Source organism: Coregonus clupeaformis, chromosome 26 (assembly GCF_020615455.1).
Source record: "Coregonus clupeaformis isolate EN_2021a chromosome 26, ASM2061545v1, whole genome shotgun sequence".
Taxonomy (NCBI): Eukaryota; Metazoa; Chordata; class Actinopteri; order Salmoniformes; family Salmonidae; genus Coregonus; species Coregonus clupeaformis.
In genome coordinates this window covers 23,989,669-24,017,015 of record NC_059217.1, presented here as the reverse complement: position 1 = coordinate 24,017,015, position 27,347 = coordinate 23,989,669, and the positions used below count along the sequence as shown (strand labels likewise).

The following is a 27,347-nucleotide window of genomic DNA, read 5'->3' as shown; positions in this document are numbered from 1 at the left end:
ACCAGGCTGACGTCTCGCACCCCTGGCTTAGTGCGAGTAGCAGGAACAGGCCTTACCAGGCTGACGTCTCGCACCCCTGGCTTAGTGCGAGTAGCAGGAACAGGCCTTACCAGGCTGACGTCTCGCACCCCTGGCTTAGTGCGAGTGGCAGGAACAGGCCGGGCCGGGCTGGCGACGCGCACCGTAGACTTGGTGCGAGTGGCAGGAACAGGCCGGGCCGGGCGACGCCCGCACCGTAGACTTGGTGCGAGTGGCAGGAACAGGCCGGGCCGGGCTGGCGACGCCACCGTAGGCTTGGTGCGAGTGGCAGGAACAGGCCGGGCCGGGCTGGCGCTGCTACACGCACCAAGCCTACGGTGTGCGTCGCCAGCCCAGTCCGGCCTGTCCCTGCTCCACGCACCAAGTCTACGGTGCGCGTCGCCAGCCCGGCCCGGCCTGTTCCTGCCACTCGCACCAAGTATACGGTGCGCGTCGCCAGCCCGGCCCGGCCTGTTCCTGCCACTCGCACCAAGTCTACGGTGCGCGTCGCCAGCCCGGCCCGGCCTGTTCCTTCCACTCGCACCAAGTATACGGTGCGCGTCGCCAGCCCAGCCCGGCCTGTTCCTTCCACTCGCACCAAGTATACGGTGCGCGTCGCCAGCCCGGCCCGGCCTGTTCCTGCCACTCGCACCAAGTATACGGTGCGCGTCGCCAGCCCGGCCCGGCCTGTTCCTGCCACTCGCACCAAGTATACGGTGCGCGTCGCCAGCCCGGCCCGGCCTGTTCCTGCCACTCGCACCAAGTATACGGTGCGCGTCGCCAGCCCGGCCCGGCCTGTTCCTGCCACTCGCACCAAGTATACGGTGCGCGTCGCCAGCCCGGCCCGGCCTGTTCCTGCCACTCGCACCAAGTCTACGGTGCGCGTCGCCAGCCCGGCCCGGCCTGTTCCTGCCACTCGCACTAAGCCAGGGGTGCGAGACGTCAGCCTGGTAAGGCCCGTTCCTCCTCCACGCACTAAGCCAGGGGTGCGAGTCGTCAGCCTGGTAAGGCCCGTTCCTCCTCCACGCACCAAGCCAGGGGTGCGCGTCGTCAGCCTGGTAAGGCCCGTTCCTCCTCCACGCACCAAGCCAGGGGTGCTAGTCGTCAGCCTGGTAAGGCCCGTCCCTCCTCCACGCACCAAGCCAGGGGTGTGAGTCGTCAGCCTGGTAAGGCCCGTTCCTCCTCCACGCACTAAGCCAGGGGTGCGAGTCGTCAGCCTGGTAAGGCCCGTTCCTCCTCCACGCACCAAGCCAGGGGTGCGCGTCGTCAGCCTGGTAAGGCCCGTTCCTCCTCCACGCACCAAGCCAGGGGTGCGCGTCGTCAGTCCAGCACAACCCGTGCCTGGGTCACCGGTGCCTGGGAAGGTACCGGTCAACTGCTCCACTATGGAGCTGAAGCTAACCGCTCCTGCTAAGTCCAGTTCAGCTCCAGCCGGCGGGGCCAGACTGGACCAGGGGCGCTATGGGGGGTGTATTGGAGGGTGGTGGTCAAGGCCGGAGCCAGAACCGCCGCCGAGGAGGTATGCCCGCCCAGCCCTCCCCTGTTTTGTTCAAGTTGAGGCGCGGTCGCAGTCCGCGCCTTTAGGGGGGGGTACTGTCACACCCTGGCTCTGGGACTCTATATGTTGAGCCAGGGTGTGTTCATTCTATGTATTTATTTCTATGTTGGTAATTCTGGTGTGTTTATTTCTATGTTGGCTAGAGTGACTCCCAATCAGAGGCAACGAGTGTCAGCTGTCGTTGGTTGTCTCTGATTGGGAGCCATATTTATACTGTCTATTTTCCCTTTGTGTTTGTGGGTTCTTGTTCCGTGTTCGGTCATTGTTACCGTGGACTTCACGAGTCGTTTCTTGTTTTGTTGATTGTGTTCTATTATCACTAAAGATAATAAAGTTAAACATGTTCGTTCATCACGCTGCGCCTTGGTCTGTTCAATACGACGAGCGTGACAATTACCGTATTTACTTATTTCTTTGCTCAATGTTATTTATTTAAGCGGGAAAACATGGTCACAACAAACCAGGATCATTTTACTAAAAACAGTCAGTTATTAGTAAAATGAAAAGTGTCTCTGGCCATCTGCAGTGATTTAAACAGAGAGAGGAAACCAACCTTCAGAGACACAGGGACACCACCTCACACCAGCCAGCTCCTCAGTTCATACACACAGGCTCAAACTGACACACAGCACAGCCAGACTCACCTCTGTTTTATGAATCAGTTGAACTTGAAACCCTTTTGGAATTCAAAATGTACTGTACATGCTAAATGATAATATATCTCAGGGTGAAATGTTAAGAATTCTCTCAGTTAGCATTATAAAAGCAGGGAGCTCTAATTGCCATAAATATAGCCTACAGATTAGTGGCGTAGCACAGTTTCGCAGGGCCTCCCGCAAGGTCCGAGCAAGCAAAAATGTGCAGTCTTATAGCGAATCTTATGCTATTTTACTAATTTTACCATGAGGTTGAGAGAAAATGATGCTGTTTTAGAGCAACATTTCTGCTATTCTACACATTTTGCCATGAGGCTGAGAGAAAATGTTACAGTTTTAAAGTTAATTTCCTGCAACAGGGTGATCCATTTAAGATCATACATAGGTCTTGGGTGTACAGTATGTGATGTTTTTCACCCTGGCACATATAAAATCATTTATAGCTTTTGTTAATTTTCAGTATTTCTGCAGAGATTAAACAACTAGCTAACCAACAGATGGCATGCCATTTCTCCAGTGTTTGCTTTTTTATAGTGGATGTTTGGTGTTCAAAGATACTAAGAAACCCAATTGGGTAACACTGTGCAGTTAGTCAGTGTTAGTCACCAGGATCAAACACAGGACAGCCTGATGACCCATCTCAACACCGGCTTTTCTACCCACCTTAGTCCTGGGTCGTTCCACCAATTAGGTGCCTTTTGAGTAGTGTAACTTGGTGAAATAAACATTTAAATCACCTAATTTTAACATTCTGTCATAAAGAGCACATGTTCAACTTAATAAAAATAAAAAAATCCCATCTCAAAACATTTGTTTTTACTATACTAAGTGCCTATTAAGTGCAAAATAAAGTAACAAGGTTGACTGTAACAGGGTTGACGACTTCATCTTAAATCAGCCATAAATCCCCTTGTGACACGGGGATTGGAATCTTGTTGTGTGCAACATTGAGAGGATATTGAATGCAAGCTTCACAAAAAAAATTTAATCGTTAAAACATTCTAGCCTGTCTATCTGTGGGTAACAGGGTTGACATGTTATGCTCGACCACTCAGTTTTCCACCACAAAACACTAGAAAATGGCCAAAAAGAGTAGAACCAGCTCACCTGCTTTTACACTATGATTTGACTTTAATGTTCAATGTCACTTTAAAAAAAAATATTTTAAAAATGAATAGTTTCACCATATTAAAACCAAAGTTCAGTTAATGTAACAGGGTTGACCTTAAAAAGAGGGATAGGTTGTTGTTTTTTACCTTAAAATGAATCACTAATAACATTAAATAAATAATAATCTTCAGAAATGACTTGTCAGAGCAATACATTAACTAGGGCTTTTCAATGATGGTGAGAACTTGGAGAAATGTTGCGGTTAAGTCGGTTAAAATCTTCCTAGAAGTCACAGAGGATGCACAAAGGGCCATGTCAAAATGCAGAATTTTTGCACTTTAGCAAGTTTATATTTATATTAAAAATCCAATTCAATAATTTTCTGTGTCATCTATATTAAAGGACACTTCATTTAATATAACAGATTTTTTTAATGCAATATTTATGCACAAAAATAAAATCAAAGGGATGCAAAAGGCACTCATTTCATGGAACCATTCATCCTACCATTTGGGGCTACTTTGCCTCCCCAGCCCCCTCCGGGTCTTTACTTTGAACTCCACTTCTGATGCTGTTCAAACGTGTTATAGAATGTTCTAATGGGCAAAATGGTATATGTGTAATGGTTGGTATATGTGTAATGGTGGTAGTCCAGAGTGCCAATTAGTCATGAAGACTCATCTTCACCAGAGGTGGTGAAGAGAGGTAGCAGCATGCCCATTATATAGATCCGTATGGATGTTAATATCACTGCCGGGTACTGTAGCTAATGCCTATTCCCCTCATTTGTAACATGATCCCTCTCTAACCAATGGCTCACTTTACATGTATATCATCGTGTTTGCCATGGGGCAGAGAGAAAGATTTGCAGTTTTATAGCTAATCTCATGCTATTTTACACATTTGTGACCAACTGGCTCGATTTGGTCTTATGTAGCAAAATTTGACATGGTGTTTTTTTACATTGGATAAAAGTAGAGACTCAGACCTAGAAAATGGTAGAGCTAGAAAATGGTATATCATACACTACAGTTGAGGAACAATGGAAAAAGCATTCTGTTTTGAAAGTTGATAAACTTGCAACACACTTTTGAGAAAATGGCCCTTGAATGTTTTGGTACACCTACTGGAGAGCTCTTCTTTGTCTACACCCATTCAGCATCGTTCACACCCTCTTAAGCCTTAGCCCCACCCATCTCTTTAAGGATTCACGTGAGGCCATGTGCTAAACAGAGTGAGTATATCCCTTATGAGAAAAGATTGCAGTTAGAGTGCAGTATAACTGCAGTATGATGCAAATACTGCGTCCAAAATAACATTTTTTTTACTGCAGTAAGTTTGCAGTGTAACTGAAGTTAGAGTGCGATATAACTGCAGTTCAACTGCAGTACACTGAAGTTATTCTGCAATTACTGCATCCAAAATACCACAGTCGATTTCAGTTACTGCACTTATACAGCAGTTTCAAAACTGCAATCTTTTTTTGTAAGGGATCAAATAAAATCTATGTTTATTTGTTACATGCACAGGATACAGAAGGTGTAAACAGTACAGTGAAATGGTTACTTGCATAGTGGAGTCTTTTGTTTAGACATGTAGCTAGCTAAACAATGAACCATAATCCCAACTCATAACGTTACTACCCTGCATTAATCTTCAGGTAGCTAAAGCTAACCAACTAGGTTCGATGTTCGCTAGCTAGCTAACATTAGGCTATAACTAGCAATGCAAATGGCTCTGAGATACGAATTATATTACTACACAGATCATACACATAACATTAGCTAGTGAGCCAGCCAGCTAAAGTTAGCTACCTAGCTAACAGTATGCTTTAACTTGCAATGAAAATGACTTTCTGACAAAATGAACAACGTATAATATCTGAAAATTTAGCTAACTAGACTCTCTTACCCGTATACATGGATGATCACATATCCCTCTCTGTCACGGATGCCATGGTTGCCCTTAGTTTGAAGATGTAATCCGGAGACAGGTGTTTTATACAACAGCCTTCTGTGTGTTCTCTTTTCGACTCCCTCCGCATATTTGCAATAAAATGCCTGAATCGCCTTAACTATCATACTCTGCTTCCACCAGGCATTCCACTGATTTCCTCCAGAAAGTGGAGCGCATTAGCAACACTATTGCAGTTCTTCGTGACTGAATCCGAACTCATCTCTCGGCATGACCTGCCCATCCATTATCTCAGCCAATCATGGCTAGCAGGAAGGTTCCTGTCTTTATCCATGGCTAAACCAAATAGGCTCATAATTTAACAATTGAATTCGTATTTACAGATACAAGTTTGTTATTAAGGCACATGAAAGTTCACATGTTCCAGGAGGCATTTCTGCCAAAAAACGCATTTTGATAAAAAAAATAAAAAAAATGTTTACGTTCAAATGCATCTCCTGTGAAGTAGTGACGCGCAACATATGCCTAGTTTCCTGAAACGAGTCACATTTTACCATGAAGCTGAGAGAAAACTGTTGCTGTTTAAGAGCTGATTTCCTGCTATTCTACACATTTTGTGGTGAGGCTGAGAGAAAATGTTGCAGTTTTAAAGTTTATTTCCTGTAACAAAAAAATAAAAATCATAGCTTATGTCGTGTTCATATGCTATCCCAAAGCTTGTGGAAATTACACATTTCAGAATTTGTGTACTCTAGCTAATGCCTCTTCCCCCCATTTCTAACATTATCCCTCTCTAACCTATGGCTCACTTTACATATACACTACTAGTCAAAAGTTTGGACACACCTACTCATTCAAGGGTTTTTCTATATTTTTACTATTTTTTACATTGTAGAATAATAGTGAAGACACCAAAACTATGAAATAACACATATGGAATCATGTGGTCCTCTGTAGCTCAGCTGGTAGAGCACGGCGCTTGTAACGCCAAGGTAGTGGGTTCGATCCCCGGGACCACCCATACACAAAAATGTATGCACGCATGACTGTAAGTCGCTTTGGATAAAAGCGTCTGCTAAATGGCATATTATTATTATGTAGTAACCAAAAAAGTGTTAAACAAATCAAAATATATTTTATATTTGAGATTCTTCAAATAGCCACCCTTTGCCTTGATGGCAGCTTTGCACACTCTTGGCATTCTCTCAACCAGCACCTGGAATGCATTTCAATTAACAGGGGTGCCTTCTTAAAAGTTAATTTGTGGAATTTCTTTCCTTCTTAATGCATTTGAGCCAATCAGTTGTGTTGTGACAAGGTAGGGAGGGGTATACAGAAGATAGCCCTATTTGGTAAAAGTCCAAGTCCATATTATGGCAAGAACAGCTCAAATAAGCAAAGAGAAACGACAGTCCATCATTATTTTAATATGAAGGTCAGTCAATACGGAACATTTCAATAACTTTTAAAGTTTCTTAAAGTGCAGTCGCAAAAACCATCAAGTGCTTTGATGAAACTGGCTCTCATAAGGACCGCCAAAGGAATGGAAGACCCAGAGTTACCTCTGCTGCAGAGGATAAGTTCATTAGAGTTACCAGCCTCAGAAATTGCAGCCCAAATAAATGCTTTCCAGAGTTCAAGTCACAGACACATCTCAACATCAACTGTTCAGAATGGAACTGTGTGAATCAGGCCTTCATGGTCGAATTCCTGCAAAGAAAGCACTACTAAAGGACACCAATAAGAAGAAGAGACCAGCTTGGGCCAAGAAACACGAGCAATGGACATTATACCGGTGGAAATTTGTCCTTTGGTCTGAAGTCCAAATTTGAGATTTTTGGTTCCAACCGCCGTGTCTTTGTGAGACGCTGTGTGGGTGAACGGATGATCTCCGCATGTGTAGTTCCCACCGTAAAAAGCATGGAGGAGGAGGTGTTATGGTGTGGGGGTGCTTTGCTGGTGACACTGTCTGAGAATTCAAGGTACACTTAACCAGCATGGCTACCACAGCATTCTGCAGCGATACGCCATCCCATCTGGTTTGGGCTTAGTGGGACTATCATTTGTTTTTCAACAGGACAATGACCCAACACACCTCCAGGCTGTGAAAGGGCTATTTTACCAAGAAGGAGAGTGATGGAGTGCTGCATCAGATGACCTGGCCTCCACAATCCCCCGACCTCAACCCAATTGAGATGGTTTGGGATGAGTTGGACCGCAGAGTGAAGGAAAAGCAGCCAACAGGTGCACAGCATATGTGGGAACTCATTCAAGACTGTTGGAAAAGCATTCCAGGTGAAGCTGGTTGAGAGAATGCCAAGAGTGTGCAAAGCTGTGAATCCTTTATTGCTGTCCCGTGTCGCTCAGTTGGTAGAGCATGGTGTTTGCAATGCCAGGGTTGTGGGTTCGTTTCCCACGGGGGGCCAGTATGAAAAAAATAATAAAAATGTATGCTCTGGATAAAAGCGTCTGCTGAATGACTAAAATGTAAATTGCTCAATGTGTGTTTTTACAGCCCTCCTCCATCCATCATTCTCTCTAATTCATCCCTTTTTTTCTCTGTCTATGCTCGGCTGCCAAAAGGCCCTATAAACATGAGAGAAGGTAGCAAATGGAGCCGCATAGTCAGGTGCAGGTTGGGCCCTTATCAATACAGCAGGACTGCCAGTAATTAGTAGCATAATCACCTTGGTAATTTAACCACTGCTCACTGTCACGCCCTGCTCTCTCTGCTCTCTGCTTCAGCAGGCCTGGGGACACTGCAGGGCCATCAGGGCTCCAGGACACATATCTATCTATCTTTCTCTCTTTTTCTTTCTCTCTTTTTCTTTCTCTCTTTCTTTCTTTCTTTCTTTCTTTCTTTCGTTCTTTCTTTCTTTCTTTCTTTCTTTCTTTCTTTCTTTCTTTCTTTCTTTCTTTCTTTCTTTCTTTCTTTCTTTCTTTCTTTCTTTCTTTCTTTCTTTCTTTCTTTTGTTCTTTCTTTCTCGCTCTCTCTTTTTTTTCTATATCTGTATTTCTGCCCCTCTCTCTCTCTTTCTTTCTCTCGTTCTTCTTTCTCTTTTTTCTCTCCCTTTCTCTCTTCTTCTCTCTGTCCGCTCCTGCTGCACAACTTAGCACAACTTGGGGAATTCTTCTCATTAGCAGCGGGCCCATGTGACTGGAGGGTGGCTGAACACAGGCTCAGAGAGTAAATGAGCTGTTTAAGGATTGATGTTTAATACTGGTCGATTTATGCATAATTAAGCTGTGGGAAGGATAAGCACGCCAGTGGAGGCAATAAAGCCAATGACCCTGCCTTCAGTGTGGGGTTATCACTGGGGCTGCTGGAAGCATGCCCACAGAAAGCAAAGTTACACCCTTGACTGGATACATGCTCTATGGGAGAGACAGTACTTTTACTTTATCATAGCATGGACTCTGTAATATACTGTACAACTAAATTCTAGCCTAACATTTTAAATGATACCATATGATTTTGGTTATTACTCCACACTTTTACTTTTATGGTTAACATGAATTGTAAGCAATGACTAACTGATGTGAACCTCAACGCCTAGAGTAGTGTACTTTGGCAATACTCAATATTCCTTCAGTTATAGTAGCTACATATCCAGCTCTATAATGTATGTTGAAACATGGATTATGATTACAGAGCTAGGTGCCGGGCGGCGTACATCTCTCTGTTATTGCTCCTCCATTTTAGAGTAAAGCAGATGATGTGGTAAAGCCAAAGCGGATTGGAGATGTGAGTGGAGGGAAGCAGGAGGAGAAGCTATCTTTCTGTATGTGGTGCAGAGTTTGTGTGAATGTCTGAGTGGCCATCTGGGTAGTTGTAGTGAATGCAGACACACTGCCAGAGCCTGTAGGACAGCCTGGAATGCACCTCTCCTGCGCTCCTCTATACCTCTCCTGCGCTCCTCTATACCTCTCCTGCGCTCCTCTATACCTCTCCTGCGCTCCTCTATACCTCTCCTGCACTCCTCTATACCTCTCCTGCGCTCCTCTATACATCTCCTGCACCCCCCCAGATTTCCACACTAACGTTAACTCAATTAGCACCTCGTCAATAATACTCGGCATTTCATTTTCCTGCTTTAATTAACAAATTCAATTTGCTCGAACCGCTGTGAAAACAAATTAAAAGCGTGCAGAATGAAAGCCTGCAGGTCCAAGGATGTGGCTAAGGTGATTACAGATGCGTCAAATTACTGTTTTCTTGTTGATTTTATCTGAGGAGGAAAAAAGGTGAGAGGAGACAACACATAGATTTTGACTGTTGTGCGGTTCCAGGGACTGACTGGTAGTGGATTGGGGAGGTGGAGACCCCTTCCCAGTGGCATCAGTCAGTATGACTCTGGCCTCACATCATAACCATCTCTCTCCTCTCTGGGCGACCACAGGGCACACCGCTCCTCAACCTGCATACACTTATCTACTCATTTACACTCCAGTCATGCTGCTGAAGAGCTGCTGCCTACCAGCAGGGCCTACTCCAAGGCCAACTCTACCCCACCATGTTTTCGTCTCTGCCTGTATGCTCGCACAGCCTCCCTGAGCATCATAGTAGCAGGTATGGATGCTCAGCCTGAAGAGCCACAGGGTATCTAAAGCAAAACAATCAGCTGAAAAAATTATCAGAGATATCAGATTTTATTCTAGCTATTACCTCTGGATTACCTCTGACTAGAGAGCAGAAGGGCAACTAGAAGTGCAACATCTCAGCGTTTTGTCTGTTTAGATCAGAACTGGTTTCCCTCTACTTGTGTCTGTGAGTAGCTGAGAATGTATGAGCAGCAGCCAGAAGCTCACTCCAAAGAATCTAAGGAAAGGAATGTCACAGTAAATCATCAAAACACAGCCACATTCAGCCAGTTGTCATAGATAATAGTGTCCTACAACAATGTCCTCTGCATGTGTTTAGTATGCCACTCTCAGCCTCCTCGCTTCGGTCTGCCACTGTGGAAATGCAGCCAGACCAGCCGGGATAATCCCCTTGACATTGTACGGCTGTCATGTAAATAATGCACGCTCCATCAACCCAGTTCAGCACCTCCACCTTGCCATCTCACAAACGGCTAACGAAATTAGCCAAAAGCCATGTACAATGGTCAATGCTTTCTTTCATTTGTTGCTAAATTGATTTGGTAAGTTCCAACTCACAAGACAGGATATTGGCAGACCCCCCCCAACCCAATGTAGAGCTGCCTCTCAGTGCTAGGCACCTGCCTGCCCTTCTCTCCGGCCCAGCCCAACACTGCTCTGCTCTCCACTGACAGCTAAGTCTGTGTACTGGTCTGCATTTTAAAAGCAGGGTGATGGTTTGGGAGTGTGACACCTTTTGAAAAGAGACAATGAGTATGTTTACATGCACACTAATCATTTAATATTAAACTGATTATGGCAGTAGGCCAGTTTTGGCATTTGTCATGTAAACACCTTACTCTGCTTATCTTAATCGGTATAAGGTCATAATCGAAGTAAGCATACGCGGATTAAAACACCTGTTTTTTTTAGCAATCTTTCGAATTATTAGGACATGTAAACGCCTTAATCAGAGTTATAGCAGTGTATTTTATCTGCCCATGTGCTAGCACAAGCAGTGCGAGCTTCCTTCTTTTGCGTGAGTGAAGTGAGTGAAGTATGCATCTCTACCAACTGAGCCTCCTGTGGCTCAGTTGGTAGAGCATGGCACTTGCAACGCCAGGGTTGTGAGTTCGTTTCCCATGGGGGGCCAGTATGAAAAATGTATGCACTCACTAACTGTAAAATGAAAAAAAAAAAAATGTAAGTCGCTCTGGATAAGAGCATCTGCTAAAATGTAAATAGTTTTCACATACAAACTTTATGTCCGAACTCATAATCAAATATGCTTCACAAAAATAACATGGTCGCTGTGGTAGAACATTTATTTTGATTGGTGATTTTCAGCATTTATCAAAGTCCCATCAGGTAACCTGATTTCAGATCTGTCCATATTAACAGGATTATTAGGGAAATTGTTCTTCTTGCAAAGCATGCAAACGTTTAAATCAAACTATTATATTAATCTGACTATTCACAATAATCATATTATTGTGTGCATGTAACCGTACTCAATGTTTCTCTGGTCACCCACTTCCACTGAGTACTAAGAATACCATCAACAAAGCTATTTAGTCTGACACTCGGAGAAATAAGGCTGCCATGTTTTGCGTGTCGGTTTCTCCATCTCTTTTTTCATGTCATGATTAAAAGTTTCCACCCTCCAAGCACAATTTCCATCTGGGTAGCCAACATGTCAACATCTGTGGGATTTGTTTTATCATTGTGAAGTGGCATGGAGAATTCCCAAATGTGTCAATATTTAATAAACCGCTCTCTCGATATCAACATTTGTCAGCCTCCTTCCACATCTCCATATTTTTTATTTTACTATTTTTATTTCCCCATAATGTTGTGTTTCCATTTCCCACCTGCCTCTGTGCTTTCTGTGCATTCATCTGAGCAGACACACAACTTTTGGGATTGTAAACATGACTAGTAGATTGCTTGGACGCTAATTATTGTCATTTTTAATTACCAGAAAGAATGTTCACTAACAATGAACTATACTTGGTTTAACATTAAATACATTTATTCCCATACCTGAATGAACTACTGAAATGGAAAAGTTATTCAGAAGAAAACCAGTTTAGTCACACTATTTTTGTAATATCTTCCCTGCTACTGTTACGTTGTGATTACAACAAATTAAATGTAAAAAAAATAAAAGAGACGTTACGAAATAGAAGAAGCACCAGCATTGCAGACAATTGTATAACATTATTAATTATGCATACACATTCATACAACTTTTAATCCACAACAGCAATAAACCAATTAAGGGATACTCATTACTTGACACTTGACCCTAATTAGGTCCTATGGATTTAACTTTTCAGTGTTAAAATGACTTGACATGTTCATCAGAGCTGCTGATTGAACTGGATTACACTGTGGTTGGTGGAGGTTCTACACAGTGTTTGCTGGTAGGGGGTCATTGATCCTAGCCTCTGGTAAATACCAAATCACTTGATCTGCACTCCATCGATGAGGGGTCACTTAGATTCCAATGGGCAAGTAATGGGAGGTTAGGGGGAACCATTAGGTATGCTAACCCCTTTTCACAGATCATTGATCGGTCACAATGTCAACATGCTGCCATTGATTATCTTCCTAGTCACAGAAGAAGGCCAGTCTGTGCTCAGTGTTCAGTGGGTGTGGGGTTAAAGGTCAGTCTGTGCTCAGTGTTCAGTGGGTGTGGGGTTAAAGGTCAGTCTGTGCTCAGTGCTCAGCAGGTGTGGGGTTAAAGGTCAGTTTGTGCTCAGTGCTCAGCGGGTGTGGGGTTACAACAGGAGTCCAATACATTTCTGACAACTACTGTACTGTATAAAGTGTATCTCTGAGAGGGAAGTCGGTGCTGTAGTCGGTGAGAAGCTGTGATGAAAAGTTCCCCTCTGCTCTATAAGCTCCAGCTCCAGTGAGCCCTGCTCATGTAGATGGGTGGCAAGCAGTGTGTGACTATGACTTCTCATTCCTAAAATGATGTATTTAATTACTGCAGTGCGTGATTGATTACATATCGCCCATTCATCCTCCCTCCGCCAGCCGCAAATCAAAGAGGCCCTGACTGCACCTCCACTTTCTCAGCTTTTCAATACAGTTGGAAATGAGCTGTTGGAGGACGGGTGGGCTGCAAAGTTAAATCCGTTTGATATTCCATCTATCACAAAACAGTGGTTCTTCGCCTATGAATCAGAGCCCAAAAGGCATATTGAAATGGCTGCGTGGTTAGTATATGATATCCCTCTGCTTCCCTCTGGATATATGCCTCTTAGTTTTTAGCCCACAACGTATTTTAGGTGTCCGTGCTCCTTGTCTCTGTCCCTGTCTCTGTCTCCCTACCTGCCTCATTCTCTGTGTGAGAGAGGGACTCATAGGATTTGGAGGGAGGGGAAGCAGGAGGAGTCAGGGTCAAGCATATGGACTCTTGGGGTCCATTTTCAAAACGATCCGTCTGATGGACTACATGTGACAGAATAATGGAAAAGTGTCCTTGCAGCCAGCTAAGCTGCCCTTCTAATTGGCCTTTATGAATATTTAATGAAATCAAGATGAAATTCAATCGTGGCTTTTAAGTGCTGAGTTGGAGAGTGGTGTGTGTCAGTGCGTTATTCGATTTCTCTGGCCTACTGTGGAAGGAGGACTGCAGGAGTCAGTGTGGACTCAGTGGAGCGCAGGTGGCAGAGTTAGATTTTTGGTCTGAGGGGAGCCAGCTGTCTCACTCTCTTTCTCTGAAGAAATTAATATTTTATTTGTTTTTCGTTGTATTTTTAACCAAGGGCTCCTGGTCACGCAACAGCATCCCCTGCCCGGACCTGACATTTTTACACAGCCCTATTGCTTTTAATTGCATGCATACTGAGTGATGGATACATTTTTCCTACACTGGCAGCCATATTAAATAGAGCCAGGTCAATAATAACCCTTGACACCTTTTAATATTGTTTGTGCTAATACAGGTAATAATGTGGTGATATTGGCAGAAATTATAGAAATTATACACTCTCAATACAAGTGTACTCACTGAAATACAATAAACCAATCAAGAATACCATTGTTTATTATTGTATGATTAATGTTGATTAATATCAATTACTCTTAAATTACACAAATTCCCCACAGCTATTTCTAGAATACTCTGCAGCTACAAGTCAGTTCCATGTTCATGAAAATATATACAGATATGGAAAAAACAGAGATGAAAGATTTGCACCTTTTTGTACAAATAGACGGGTTGGCTGACAATGTCACGAAAGAGATTCTGAACAGTCAGATAGCTAGCAACAATGACAAGAAGTTGCCTTGTGGGGAATCGTAGGTAGCTCGTTTCAACTCATTGTATCTTGTTATTGATACCATGTCTTGTTTTAAGGTGATTTGACTAATTACATGTCTATGCTAATATGGCAAAAATGTGCTAGCTAACTAACCAACAACTGTAACGATGTATTTGAGAGACAACAAGTGCTCATTGTGCAAATGTATTTATGTTTTCAATAGACTGAATATAGTTTACATGTTGTAAACAGTCTAAGCAAACCACGTCTATTTTGCCCCATAGTTGCACACATGTCAGTTTTGTTGCTAAACAACCAACCCATCTATAGTAATACAGAGCCAATAAAGCAAAATCCAGTGTGTTTTATGTGTGAGCTTTTGTGCATGTAAATGACTTATTACCAATAATTGTAAAAAATAATGAAGAGCATCTTGCAGAATATCCAGTGTGTTAAATAATATATTTTCAGTCATATAATATTATAGGCACTCACAAATACAGCATTGACCTGTGAAGGCAAAGCCCAGGAGACGATTAGCTCACTATTACCTCACTCCTGTTTTTCCCTTTGGATGATGAGTAAGAGACAGAGGCTTCCTTAACTTAATCTTGTGGTGTGTTAGTGATATGGCAAGCTGGCTAGAGACTGGGGCGTGGGGGAGTTGAGCATGTAGCGTGGGGGAGGGATTGAGGGGGAGGCAGGGTGGTGACTCACAGTAGGGTGGAGTTCTCCTGGCCTGCTGCTGAAGCTGAGCTCTCAGAGAGAGAGAGAGAGAGAGAGAGAGAGAGAGAGAGAGAGAGAGAGAGAGAGAGAGAGAGAGAGAGAGAGAGAGAGAGAGAGAGAGAGAGAGAGAGAGAGAGAGAGAGAGAGAGAGAGAGAGAGAGAGCGAGAGAGAGAGAGAGAGAGAAAGAGAGATTGTTGATTCGCCCCCCTCCGTCTCTGTCTCCCTCCACCTCTCCCAGTCCTGACCTTGGTAAGCGGGTGTCAGACGGAATGGTCCTGGAGGACATCAGCAAGGACAATGAATACCCGAGCAGGGACGGAAGCAGACGGTTTAAATAGCTCCCTGCTGATTTACCTTACCTCATCTGGACAGGGACGGGGTCCACCAGGGTCAATAATAACTGACATAACCAGATGATGATATTACTGCATGCATTTACTCCCCCTGTGGATGTACCTGCAAGATTTGCCTCCATAATATTATTTCCTTGCTAATATAACCTTACCATTTCAGTGCTATTTTTGTTTAATTACATTTGCGATATATCCATCTATATGTTTAAATTGATAACTTGGAAGGGATGGGATGTGAAAATTGACCTTACATGAATTTGAAATGAGCTACAAAATTGTGGGTGGATTTGAAATACCTTTCTTCTCTCACATGATAATCATCAGCAAATATGAAAAGTAAATTCAGGGGGAAATATTGCAAATGGGGTTCGGTAGATTGCACATGAATATTTAATTTAGTCATAAAAGTTAGGTTTAGTAAATTAATGGTTTTGCTGACGGCTGCGGTCTCTCCCTAGATTATTGCTGTGGAGGGATTGTCTCCCCCCCTCGCCTATCTGCAGGCCTGCTTTGTTAATTACAGCCGTGCTGTTCCTCACCTGCACCAGATTACACCTACTTTGGACAGGGGGAGAATCAGACAGATCAAATTAATGACCTTTGGAATAGAGGTTGTGGTATAGAGCCACAGATTACTTGTCCTTGCAACTTCATTCTGTAACCTGTGGCTCTATACCACAAACTCTATTCCATCTACTGGTTAAACAATTATAGACTGGCTTGATTAAGTGATTGGTTTATTGCACTCTGTTTTGTTGATCAGGATTCACCATAAGCATCAGCAAATAAAAACGGACACCTGAAACCTTCCTTCCAAAAGTCATTAATTTGATCATGACAATCCCAATTTACCGATGTCAACCTGTCCTGAGCATGTCCTCTTAGTCCTTTAAATATGATCTTGTGTTTGTTTGCTGTAGTGTGACACTGGAACTTTTAGAATGAACACTGGGGGTTTAGGTGTTACCATGATAGCTGGGTAGGTGCATCATTGGCAACCTACAGTCGGTTCCCAGCCTCAAAGCCCTTTAACCTATTCAACCCATTAAATTTAGACTCAGGCTGGGCCACAGGGAATTATCAGCACTGTCAACCTGACGCACATGTAAAGGACATCACACGGCTTGTTTAGCGAGTACCACTTCCTCCCGATTCGGCCCATTCCTGGCGCAAACTCAGGACCTCTGCCTTGCTATCACACTTGACTGCCCTCCTGAAGCATCTTACCAGTCAGCGCTATGCAAAAAGCTAGCTATTCGCTGGCACAAGTGGAGACATTTCAGGCTGAGGAGTAAGTTTCACACATCCCCATATGCTACATACACACACACATGCACAAGCACACACACACACACACACACACTGACACAGTATCATTCTATATCAGGCCCTGGTTAAGCCATGTGACAGCCTGGGGGCACTGGACACCCACTCTACATGGTGGCTGGGCTGGCCAAGGGTGTATTGGGTGGTGTGATTCCACAGCTCTTGGCTGAGTTTGATAAAGATTAATACAATCCTATTTTCTGCCCAGGATTGCCTTTCCTAATGTGATTCCTCTCTCTCTCTCTCTCTCTCTCTCTCTCTCTCTCTCTCTCTCTCTCTCTCTCTCTCTCTCTCTCTCTCTCTCTCTCTCTCTCTCTCTCTCTCTCTTCCTGGGAAACACTAAGCACCTTATCCATGTAAGGAGTGACAATGAGAGAGTGAGGCAAGCAGTGTTAGTGTGCTGTAATACTCTAATTCACAGTAGATGAATTATCTCAGGATAAGCAGCGTCAGGGTACAGGATTGGGCCAGGCTGAAACACAGTATGCCAATCCTCCTCCACTCCTCTCCAGGCTGGCCAGTGGCACACAGTAGCCCTGTTTCATGGACTGGCTGGTTAGAGGGACGTATATGGCAGATCAATGTTATTTTATTTAGAGCTATCATGAATGGGCTTTCACACCTGTATGCATATGGTTTCTAATCTCTTTATTTCACAAAACTGAGTATTCAGGCAACACCAGAATTTTGATGGATTGTTATTAATTAGTTTGTACAAGGGAAATGTCTTCATGTACACAATGCTCTCTGAATGCTGTAGAGGTCTGTTTGAATGTGCTGTGTCAAAGGTTTTGAAGGGGACTTTGATTTTAATAACGTGGACATACTCCACTGATTTTGATCACCCAGCCAGCCTTACTTTCCCAAAGAGAGTGTATCTCGTGACAATAGAGAAGCATTGTTTTCATTCTATTTCTATGGTTTTTTTCTCTTCACACGTTCACTTGCCGAATAACAGAGGACCAGTAGAGGGCAGTACAAAGGTCTAAATAGGAATTCTGCATGAATACCAGCCTGTTGGTCTAAACAAAATCAGAGAGGTCATTTATAAATTGATAGGATGGTAGAATAATTTCAAAAGACCTTTAATAAAGAAATCAATCAATGGCCAAAAATATCAAGTTGGAATTTGATGTAATAATTTCAATAATGCGACTGTGATATGTGGTTGTCTTACCTACCTTAGTTGAATGCACTGGCTAAGAGTGTCTGCTAAATGACCTAAATGTAAATGTAAATGATATTGATTAGTGTGGTGGTTCCATATCAACTAATGGTTTATTGGGGCTAGTTGCTCTCATGCTGTCACAGTGTCCTCTGCTGCCTAGTCTACCACTCTGTGCTTCCTGCTCTCTCTACTCCACAACACTTACTCATCTGCAATGTGTTTAGAGCAGTTAGCGTATCTGAGAGGATTTTTACATTAAGATTCTTGAATCCTGATGGAGTAGGCTTCAAACTCCTGATTGCACTCACATCGATTATAGTCTGTTACCCAGCAGGTGAACCTACAATATCATCAGCCTTCCATTGGGAAACGCCCAAAAATATGCAGCGTTGGGTGAATACACATACACGAATACACACACACACACACACACAGACACATGCACGCACATGAGCTGGTTCCTCAGGGACACACAGTGTAAGAGAGGGAGAAGGTGTTGATTAATGCAGTACTCAGGAGCCTGCAGCCTTGGCAGAGGGTTAAAGAGAGGGGGGAGCTAGCAACTCTTCCGGGCCCCCCTTTCCAAACTAGAGACATGAAGTGTAAAATTGGGCACTCTCTCAAACACACTCCGTCACACAGTCTTTCTCAAACACACTCCATCACACAGTCTTTAGCACGAGCGGAGAGGGAAGACACATTCCCCTGGCTGTAATAGAGACAACACAGAGAACGAATGTTGGAAATGGATCAGACAAACTATAATAAACTGATACCAATCATTTTAAGGCTGAGATATACTGTGCCATCTTGTAATTTTCCAGTCTTAAATAGTAGTGTTTCACATGCCCATCATTTACATAATGTACATATTACGCATACTCTGGGGTTGCAGGTAGCCTAGCGGTTAAGAGCGTTGGGCCAGTAACCGAAAGATCGCTGGTTCGAATCCGCAAGCCGACTAGAGGAGGAATCTGCCGGTGTGCCCTTGAGCAAGGCATTTAACCCTAATTCCTCCTGTAAGTCACTCTGGATAAGAGCGTCTGCTAAATGTAGATGTACTCTGATCTGCAAGAGGATGACGTGATAGTAATATGACATGTTATTTCTTTTGGAGAGATTTTGAGTTGACATTTTCGCCCTAAGCCCTTTTGAGTATCTCTGACCACGCTTCTATTTTTATTTTCCTTACAGCAACAGCGACGTCTAGACCTCCTAACCATCACCAGCCCTGGTGAGTGCCCACTGTCTACTAACTAACTCTACTGATGCTGATGGGATGTGAGTGAGTGTAGACACTAGACAGAAAATAAACACTAGACAGACAGAAACAACCTCTGTTCTCAGAGATGATAGTTACTACTAGCACACAGTACACATGTAGGGATAAAGGTTCACTGGATAATTCAGCAGTACAGGATCAGTTACCAGACAACCTGGTGTCATTGCTTTGTTAATTATACCACACTCACATTCACTTGAAACTTTCAAAATATCTGCACAATGATATAGCAATGTGCATGAAGACATCAAAATAGCTATTATATTTATTTTCGTTTAATTGATTTGATGAGCGTAACTCCTGTCTATTATTTTCATATTATATGGTATTATGAAACAGCATGTGTGTGACACTCAGCGGAGCTGCAATGTGTTTTGCGATCTGGAGCTCCCCAGTTGGACTGGTGCTGAGTCTTTGCTGGGGAAGGGGAACTCAATGTCTTGGAAAAGCAGCTGGGTGATGGAGCAAATTGCAGAGATGGCAAGAGGAAACAGATGGGTACGTCAGAAAGGATACATTGCCCATATGTCTAAAGGATCTGGATGGTCTAATATGCTTTGATTAAAATAATGTTTATGTGAGACACGTGGAGCCTGTTAATTTCCCAGATTTATTTTGCAGGCAAGAATATCTCTGACCTTGACAACTCTGGAAAGGGCAACCAGACACGCAGAAAGAGAGAGAGAGGGCAACATTTAGCATTGTACCTCATATTAGGTTCTTTGTCTCTTTTTTAAGTGACACCTCTTCTGCTCAATGCACTCGCCAGTTTGGTTATTTTCCTGGTTTGGCATTTTATTATATTTGTATTATCTGACTGTACTGCTGTACTGTACTGTATTCCTGTCAGACATATTGTATGGTGCACTGTGCCACAATTTACAGTGGGTGAACAATAAGGAATCAAAAGAAAGAAAACATTGCTCACTTCCCCCAACTTATGGCACTTCAAGGCGCTGGCAATCTGTGAGAAGGTTATTACGCCTGTTGTATGGAAAACAACCTGTGCTTTTAGATGAATGGGGCTGATAGAGAGGAGGACACACTCTCCCCTTCAGTCTCAACATTAAAGGAGACTTCTCCTGTCCCCTCCTGTCAGAATGCTGAATGTGGATGTGGTGCAGGAATCAGGCGCAGGACACAGAAGCTTCGTCCAACAGACTTTAGTAGACGACAACGAAATACAAACGGGCCTCAAAAGAGCCCGGAGGCGAGCGATTACGCACACCGTGCGTAAACACCAAAATACAATAAGCGCGCACACAAGTGCGAAAACTCTCCAAACAATGGAGCAAAACAATACAGCACCTGCTGACAGGCGGAACAATTACACACAACACACGACTAACAAAACGAGAACTTATAGGACACATAATTAACACTAAACGGAAACAGGTGTACAAATAAGACAAAACCAAACAAACATCGAAAACATACAACGGTGGCAGCTAGTACTCCGGGGACGACGACCGCCGAAGCCTGCCCGAGCAAGGAGGAGGAGCAGCCTCGGCCGAAACCGTGACACCTCCCTCTTCTTTGTCCTCTCTCCTCCTCCCCTATCTTTTCTCTCCCTCCCTTTCTGTCCTCTCTCCAACCCATCTCTCCTCTTTCTTTTACGTGCAGCTGGGAAGCTGGGCTGCAGACAGTGCTGGGGGTGTGAGGACACTAATAAGATCAAGTGGAGGCTACGGCCGTGGGTGTGGGGGTCTGAGGGAGGTCCAGAGGAGGGGAGGCCCCCATGCAGCTCAGTAAGAGATGGTGTATGTGGGAGGGCTCCAGGATGCTTCGTAGATCAGCATAAGCCATCCCAGCCACTGCCTCCGTCCAGGGGCCCTCATTAGCCCCTCTATCTGAAGTGCGCTTCACCCACAACCTCGGTATTCTCTATTTAATTGGACACTTGAGCGGAGCAATGCGCATCTGGCTCTATTGAAGTCTGACATTTCAGACTGCTGACCTTTCCAGGTATATAATGATTAGCCCTGGCCATTGTTCCACCACAATCGTACACACCCACACACAGTGGTGTGCACAGGAAAAGTGGAAAGGTGCTGAACTAAACACCTGCAGTATCTAGCACTCTCTGACCAAAAATACACACTGTACATCCAGAAACCTTTATTCACACAAATGCTGGGGTGTTCACAATAGAAAAATTGGGTGCAGACATTCTTTTGAGAACCTATTGTCAATCTATTGATCTGAATGCCCTTTCCATTTCTGTGGACATCTTACAATAGTGTGTTGATCTAAATTAACTTTGCTTGGTGGTGTTTAGTCCCTTTTTCCCTCGTATGCTCTGTGCATTACAGGGTGTACAAAAGGTAAATTACATTCATGAGCTTCAGATAGATGTGCGAGGACTCGGAGCAGCAGAAAGATAATAGGCAACCTTCAGATCTCTAATGGTGTGGTCATTTCTCTTCAGTCTCTGTCTTCACGGTCTCTAGGGCTGTGGGACTACACATGCTCTGGGCTCTGATAGTAAAGAGGGCCTTAAATACTATACAGCTCTCTCTCTTTCTCTTTCTCTCTCTCTCTATCGCTCAATACCTTTCAGTTCCTCTTCATTTATCTCTATCTCATAATTACCACGCATGCCTCGATCAAAACAAAGGCCTCAAAAACAAATTAGCCCGAGGTAAGGTGGGCTGTTAGTGGGGAGAGATATAGCAGGTTCCGTCACACGTCTTATGCATGATGTGACAGTCAATATGTTTTGCCCAATGTTGTATTGTCCTTCTGTTTTCATTTACAGATATACCACAATATTTCTATATTTGTATCTCTGTTTTTCAAACACATACCACTCCAAGTTAGAGAACTGGTGTCTGGAGTACACTAGATGTAGCTCAGTTGGTAGAGCATGGTGCTTGCAACACCAGGGTTGTGGGTTTGTTTCCCACGGGGGGCCAGTATGAATATTTATGCACTCACTAAACTGTAAGTGGCTCTGGATAAGAGCGTCTGCTAAATGAAGTAAATGTAGATCTATACAGAAAGCCATTCATTCCTTGTGAAAAGCTGAAACTGAAAGAGCCCATTTGTGCATTTCTATTTCCACTGGCATCGCAGTATTTCATGCCAGAGCTCTGAGAGGCTGCACGTGTGTTTTTGCTTTCTGTCCGATGTGGCAGAGGGATGCTTTTCATGGAGCCATGCTGGGTAAGTCTGCTGGTGTGATAGACACTGGAGAAAGGCCCAGTGGCAGGCTACTGGCTATGCTCCCCAGGCCAGGCCTCGGCTCTGTGTGTGGATTGGACTGGGGCTACAGCCAGTAGGGCAGCAGGACAGCTGCACAGGCCTGCACTCAATACCTGGGCTCTGAATCTGGAGCTGGGCTGGAGAGGAGAGATGTGTCTTTAATGGAGCGCAAGGACTTGGCGCCTTGCTGAGAGAGAGAGGGTCTTTATTTATAAAACACTATCAGGGCTTTGTATTATCAAGCAGCTGTGAAAACAACACTTCCTATTATTGCCCTATTTATATTCTTTCTCTGTGAATTTGCATATTTTATCTCCCTGCACTTCATTATAGGGGACTTATACAACACAAACACAGAGAGGGATGAGCAGAGGAGGGAGGGGGGTTCTTTCTTCTCTGGCTGCCTTATATTGACTATTTTCCAGTAGTTCTTTCGAAACCCTCTCAGAAGCGTGGCTAAAAAAGCAAGCTGATGAATTGAGAATGAGTGTGATAATTCAGCAGGCAAATAAGAGGGGGCTAGGGAGTGGGGGGCACAATAGGGAAAAATATTGAGAAAATATGCATCCCTAAATCAGTATTTAAAGGCCCAGTGCAGTCAAACACGGGATTGTCCTGTGTTTTATATATATTTCCACAATAGGAGGTTGGAATAATAATGTGAAATTGTGAAAATTATGATAATGCCCTTTTAGTGTAAGAGCTGTTTGACAAGACTGCCTGAAATTTCTGCCTGTTTTGGTTGGATGGAGTTAACAGCTAATTTTCAGTTTCCACCTCTACCACTCACAGACAGTCCTAGCTACATTCTTGGTTGAGAAATTACCATTTGCTAAGAAGCTAGTTTTGTTTCTTTTTGACAATTTTTTTATTGAAATGAATCACAGGAAGGTACTTCATTGTTACCCAGAAATTATTTGATATTCAGACATAAATGGCTGCATTGGACCTTTAAAAACATGTGTCTTGCCTACCCTCAATATTCTTGACTACTAATGCCTAGCGTCAATATCCCCTGCCTTGCAAATACAACAATTTCACGCACTCTTCACATAATCAGCCATGGGTTTCGTGTTTGGCATGTTGGAAAACGTAAACAACATTTTCACAGCCTCTTTCTCCAACAGGGAAGACAGCTGTGATTATTTCTTTGTCATCAGAGCCACCACTGTTGCTGAGCACGGCTGTGTAGCAAATCCTTATAGAAAATAAAGATCAGATTTTTGTTCCTGGGTGCCTTTTGTACCTCAAGTAAGGGAGTGTATAATAGAGGTTGATGCCGTGGTGTCTGTGCTGTGTTGATTGAGTTGGTGGGCGCTGGTGTGTGTGTGTGGAGTTATTTCTCAGAGCCAGTGCAAAAACCATAGCACCCATTGAACAGCAGCAGTCTCTGCTCTGCAACCTGCTCAGGTACAGTGGTTACCTGTTGGCTACGCTTGCTTGTTTGCAGGGTCACTTCAGGAGCCATTTTTCATTCTCTTACTTAGCGGTGGCGTCCTGTGTTGGCTCAATAAGGAGGAGCTAGCTGTCAGGATGTATCTGCAGTGCCGTGTAGCACCTGGTTATCAGATCATGTCTCCATGTTCCCTTTCCCATCAGACATTTACATGTTCTAACAGCCCAAAATGAGCTGTGTTTTCACTGTGTCATATTAACTTGCCTCCATTTTCTGGATGTGAAAGGAGATGCTTGATGCAACCCCCCTGTGTCACAATCAAAAGGGAATCTTGCTCATTTTGAAGGGGCCCTTCTTTACTGATAAATATCTGTTGTGGACTGTACACTGAGTGGACAAAACATTAGGAACACCTTAATATTACGTTGCACCCCGTTTTGCCTTCAGAACAGCCTCAATTCGTCGGGGTACGGAATTTACAAGGTGATGAAAGCGTTCCTCAGGGATGCTGGTCCATGTTGACTCCAATGCTTCCCACAGTTGTGTCAAGTTGGCTGGATGTCCTTTGGGTGGTGGACCATTCTTGATACACATGGGAAACTGTTGAGTGTGAAAAACCCAGCAGCATTGCAGTTCTTGACACACTCAAACCGCCGCCTGGCACCTACTACCATACCCCGTTCAAAGACACTTAAAACGTTTGTCTTGCCCATTCACCCTCTGCATGGCACACATACACAATCTATGTCTCAAGGCTTAAAAACCTGTCTCCTCCCCTTCATCTACACTGATTGAAGTGGATTTAACAGGTGACATCAATAAGGGATCATAGCTTCACCTGGATTCACCTGGTCAGTCTATGTCATGGAAAGATTAGGTGTTCCTAATGTTCGTACACTCAGTGTACCATCTCTTTGCTTTTTTGGGGGTGTGTTTCACTGTGGACCTTTTGTTTCTCAACTTTTCCCTGTGAAACGAAGCAGGGTACAAAACATAGTGCGCCACAAAATTGTGCTATTACTTTGATTGAAAATCGACCAAGCTGTTAAACAAAATAACTAAGATCCCCCCTCTAAATTGTGGGTGGCATACACAAATTAATTGTATTGTATGAGGTATTTCTAGAAAAAGAAACTGCAAGAATCAAAAACATGGCTTAGCTCTTGGGACTTAATTCAACAACTCAGCTATGATATCTCATAAGCTTTAAATCAATTTTGAGCTCCAATTATAGGCATTCAAACTGATGCTGAGGAGGTGTTTGTGAGGGGAGATGACCCTGAGTGTCTTTGACTTGTAGGTTTGGCTTCAGGATCCTGCTGGATGGCTAAAGGCACAGTTCCTCCTCATATGCCGCCTGTCCCTCAGCGGGCTAACTGCTGTTTGGGCATGGGTTTGGGCATGGGTTTATCTGCTATTATCTGTCAAACATCACACACATGCTAGCGACGCTGGCCTCTGGTGCAATCCCACAGGCAACGTGCTGTCAACACCAACACCTACAATGTGTCACTTGCTGCCTCCATTTGTGGCAGCTCCAGGGGCTGTGGGGATAACCATTAAGCCCTATTCCCTATGACCAAAGCCTCCCCAACAGCTATGTGTTTAGTAAGCTGACAGTTTGTGGACATGGAAAAATAGAAATATGATGGATTAAAATACACCCGAATAACTAACTTTTTATTAGACATTTGCTGTCCACTGTTTGTCATATTGACATGTTTACCTCAGTGAAAATATTTGAAATATTAATGATACACTATATATACAAACGTATGTGGACACCCCTTCAAATTAGTGGATTCGGTCATTTTAGCTACACACGTTGCTGACAGGTGTATAAAATCGAGCACACAGCCATGCAATCTCCATAGACAAACATTGCCAGTAGAATGGCCTTACTGATGAGCTCAGTGACTTTAAAAATGGCACCGTCATAGTATGCCACCTTTCCAACAAGTCAGTTCGTCAAATTTCTACCCTGCTAGAGCTGCCCCGGTCAACTGTAAGTGCTGTTATTGTGAAGTGTAAACGTCTAGGAGCAACAACGGTGCAGCCGCGAAGTGGTAGGCCACACAAGTTCACAGAACGGGACCGTCAAGTGCTGAAGCACGTAGCACGTAAAAATCGTCTGTCCTCGGTTGCAACAATCACTACCGAGTTCCAAACTGCCTCTGGAAGCAATGTCAGCACAAGAACTGTTCGTCGGGAGCTTCATGAAATGGGTTAAGGGCTTCCATGGCCGAGCAGTCGCACACAAGCCTAAGATCACCATGCGCAATGCCAAGCGTCGGCTGGAGTGGTGTAAAGCTCGCCGCCATTGGACTCTGGAGCAGTGGAAATGCATTCTCTGGAGTGATGAATCACGCTTCACCATCTGGCAGTCCAACGGACGAATCTGGGTTTGGCGGATGCCAGGAGAACGCTACCTGCCCGAATGCAGTTGGTGGAGGAGGAATAATGGTCTGGGGCTGTTTTTCATGGATCGGGCTAGGCCCCTTAGTTCCAGTGAAGGGAAATCTTAACGCTACAGCATACAATGACATTCTAGACGATTCTGTGCTTCTAACTTTGGGGCAACAGTTTAGGGAAGGACCTTTCTTGTTTCAGTATGACAATGCCCCCGTTCACAAAGCGAGGTCCATACAGAAATGGTTTGTTGAGATCGGTGTGGAATAACTTGACTGTCCTGCACAGAGCCCTGACCTCAATCCCATCTAACACCTTTGGGATGAATTGGAACGCCAACTGCGAGCCAGGCCTAATCGCCCAACATCAGTGCCCGACCTCAGTAATGCTCTTGTGGCTGAATGGAAGCAAGTTCCCGCAGCAATGTTCCAACATCTAGTGGAAAGCCTTCCCAGAAGATTCAAGGCTGTTATAGCAGAAAAGGGGGGACCAACTCCATATTAATGCTTATGATTTTGGAATGAGATGTTCGATGAGCAGGTGTCCACATACGTTTGGTCATGTAGTGTATATGCAACAAATTGCCAATAACTTTCAGTTAAGTGACTGTAGCGTCAATTCTTTATAGTCTATCTGTCCATACTAATACAGCTTTGAGAATTCATATTTAGAGAGTGCAGAATAGCCCCATGACCGTCGCCAATCAATACAAAATACCCAGGGGGGAGAGTGGCCCAAATGAGCTGAATTGACCGGCACTGAAATATGATCACTATATCTGTGTCAGTCATTTGTTATTTTAAGAAAATATCAATGTCCTCTGGTGTATCAGTGAGAATACACTGTAGGATGGTGGGGGGAGCGACGATACCTCTCTAAATATTTAATGAAGTTTGTTCGTGCTCTTGCTGTCAGTTTGGAAGTCTGTCTGACTACTTCAGGGTCACTTAGTTATTCATGAAATGCTAATTAAGAGGCAAAACAAAGGAACACTATTAAGACGCAATTCAAAATGGAACCCCCTCCCCCCCATTATGTTTATGTAAATATTCACTTGAAAAATACTCTTCCAAGTTTTTTAAAAAGCCCGTCTTGGATTTACTCCCATACCCTCATTTCCTGTGAGTGTTTCCCTTAAACTTACGATCTTAAGGCATACTTCTAATAGATCTCCAAATGATCCTGATGTCCCTGATGTACTCTCATATGCCTGGCCAAGGCTGTAGCGTTCTGCATGCCATCCTGCTGCCATCAGCCCAGCCAGCCATCAGACACACCTGTGCTTGCGTCTGTCCATCGCACAGATTGGCACAGGTACTTTGTTTTGATTGGCTGCGCGCTAATGCTAATACATAACTAGCGTCACAG

At 44.0% G+C, this 27,347-nt stretch overlaps 1 protein-coding gene across 1 annotated transcript in view; it reads left to right on the top strand.

Annotated features, from left to right (window-relative positions):
* LOC121540249 (cytosolic carboxypeptidase 6-like) overlaps positions 1 to 27,347 on the top strand; it is a 499,145-nt gene that overhangs the window by 356,456 nt on the left and 115,342 nt on the right. Inside the window, exon 6 of the mRNA XM_041848977.1 lies at positions 18,883 to 18,922. Within this exon, the coding sequence (XP_041704911.1) occupies positions 18,883 to 18,922 (40 nt within the window). The remainder of the gene's footprint in view (positions 1 to 18,882; positions 18,923 to 27,347) is intronic.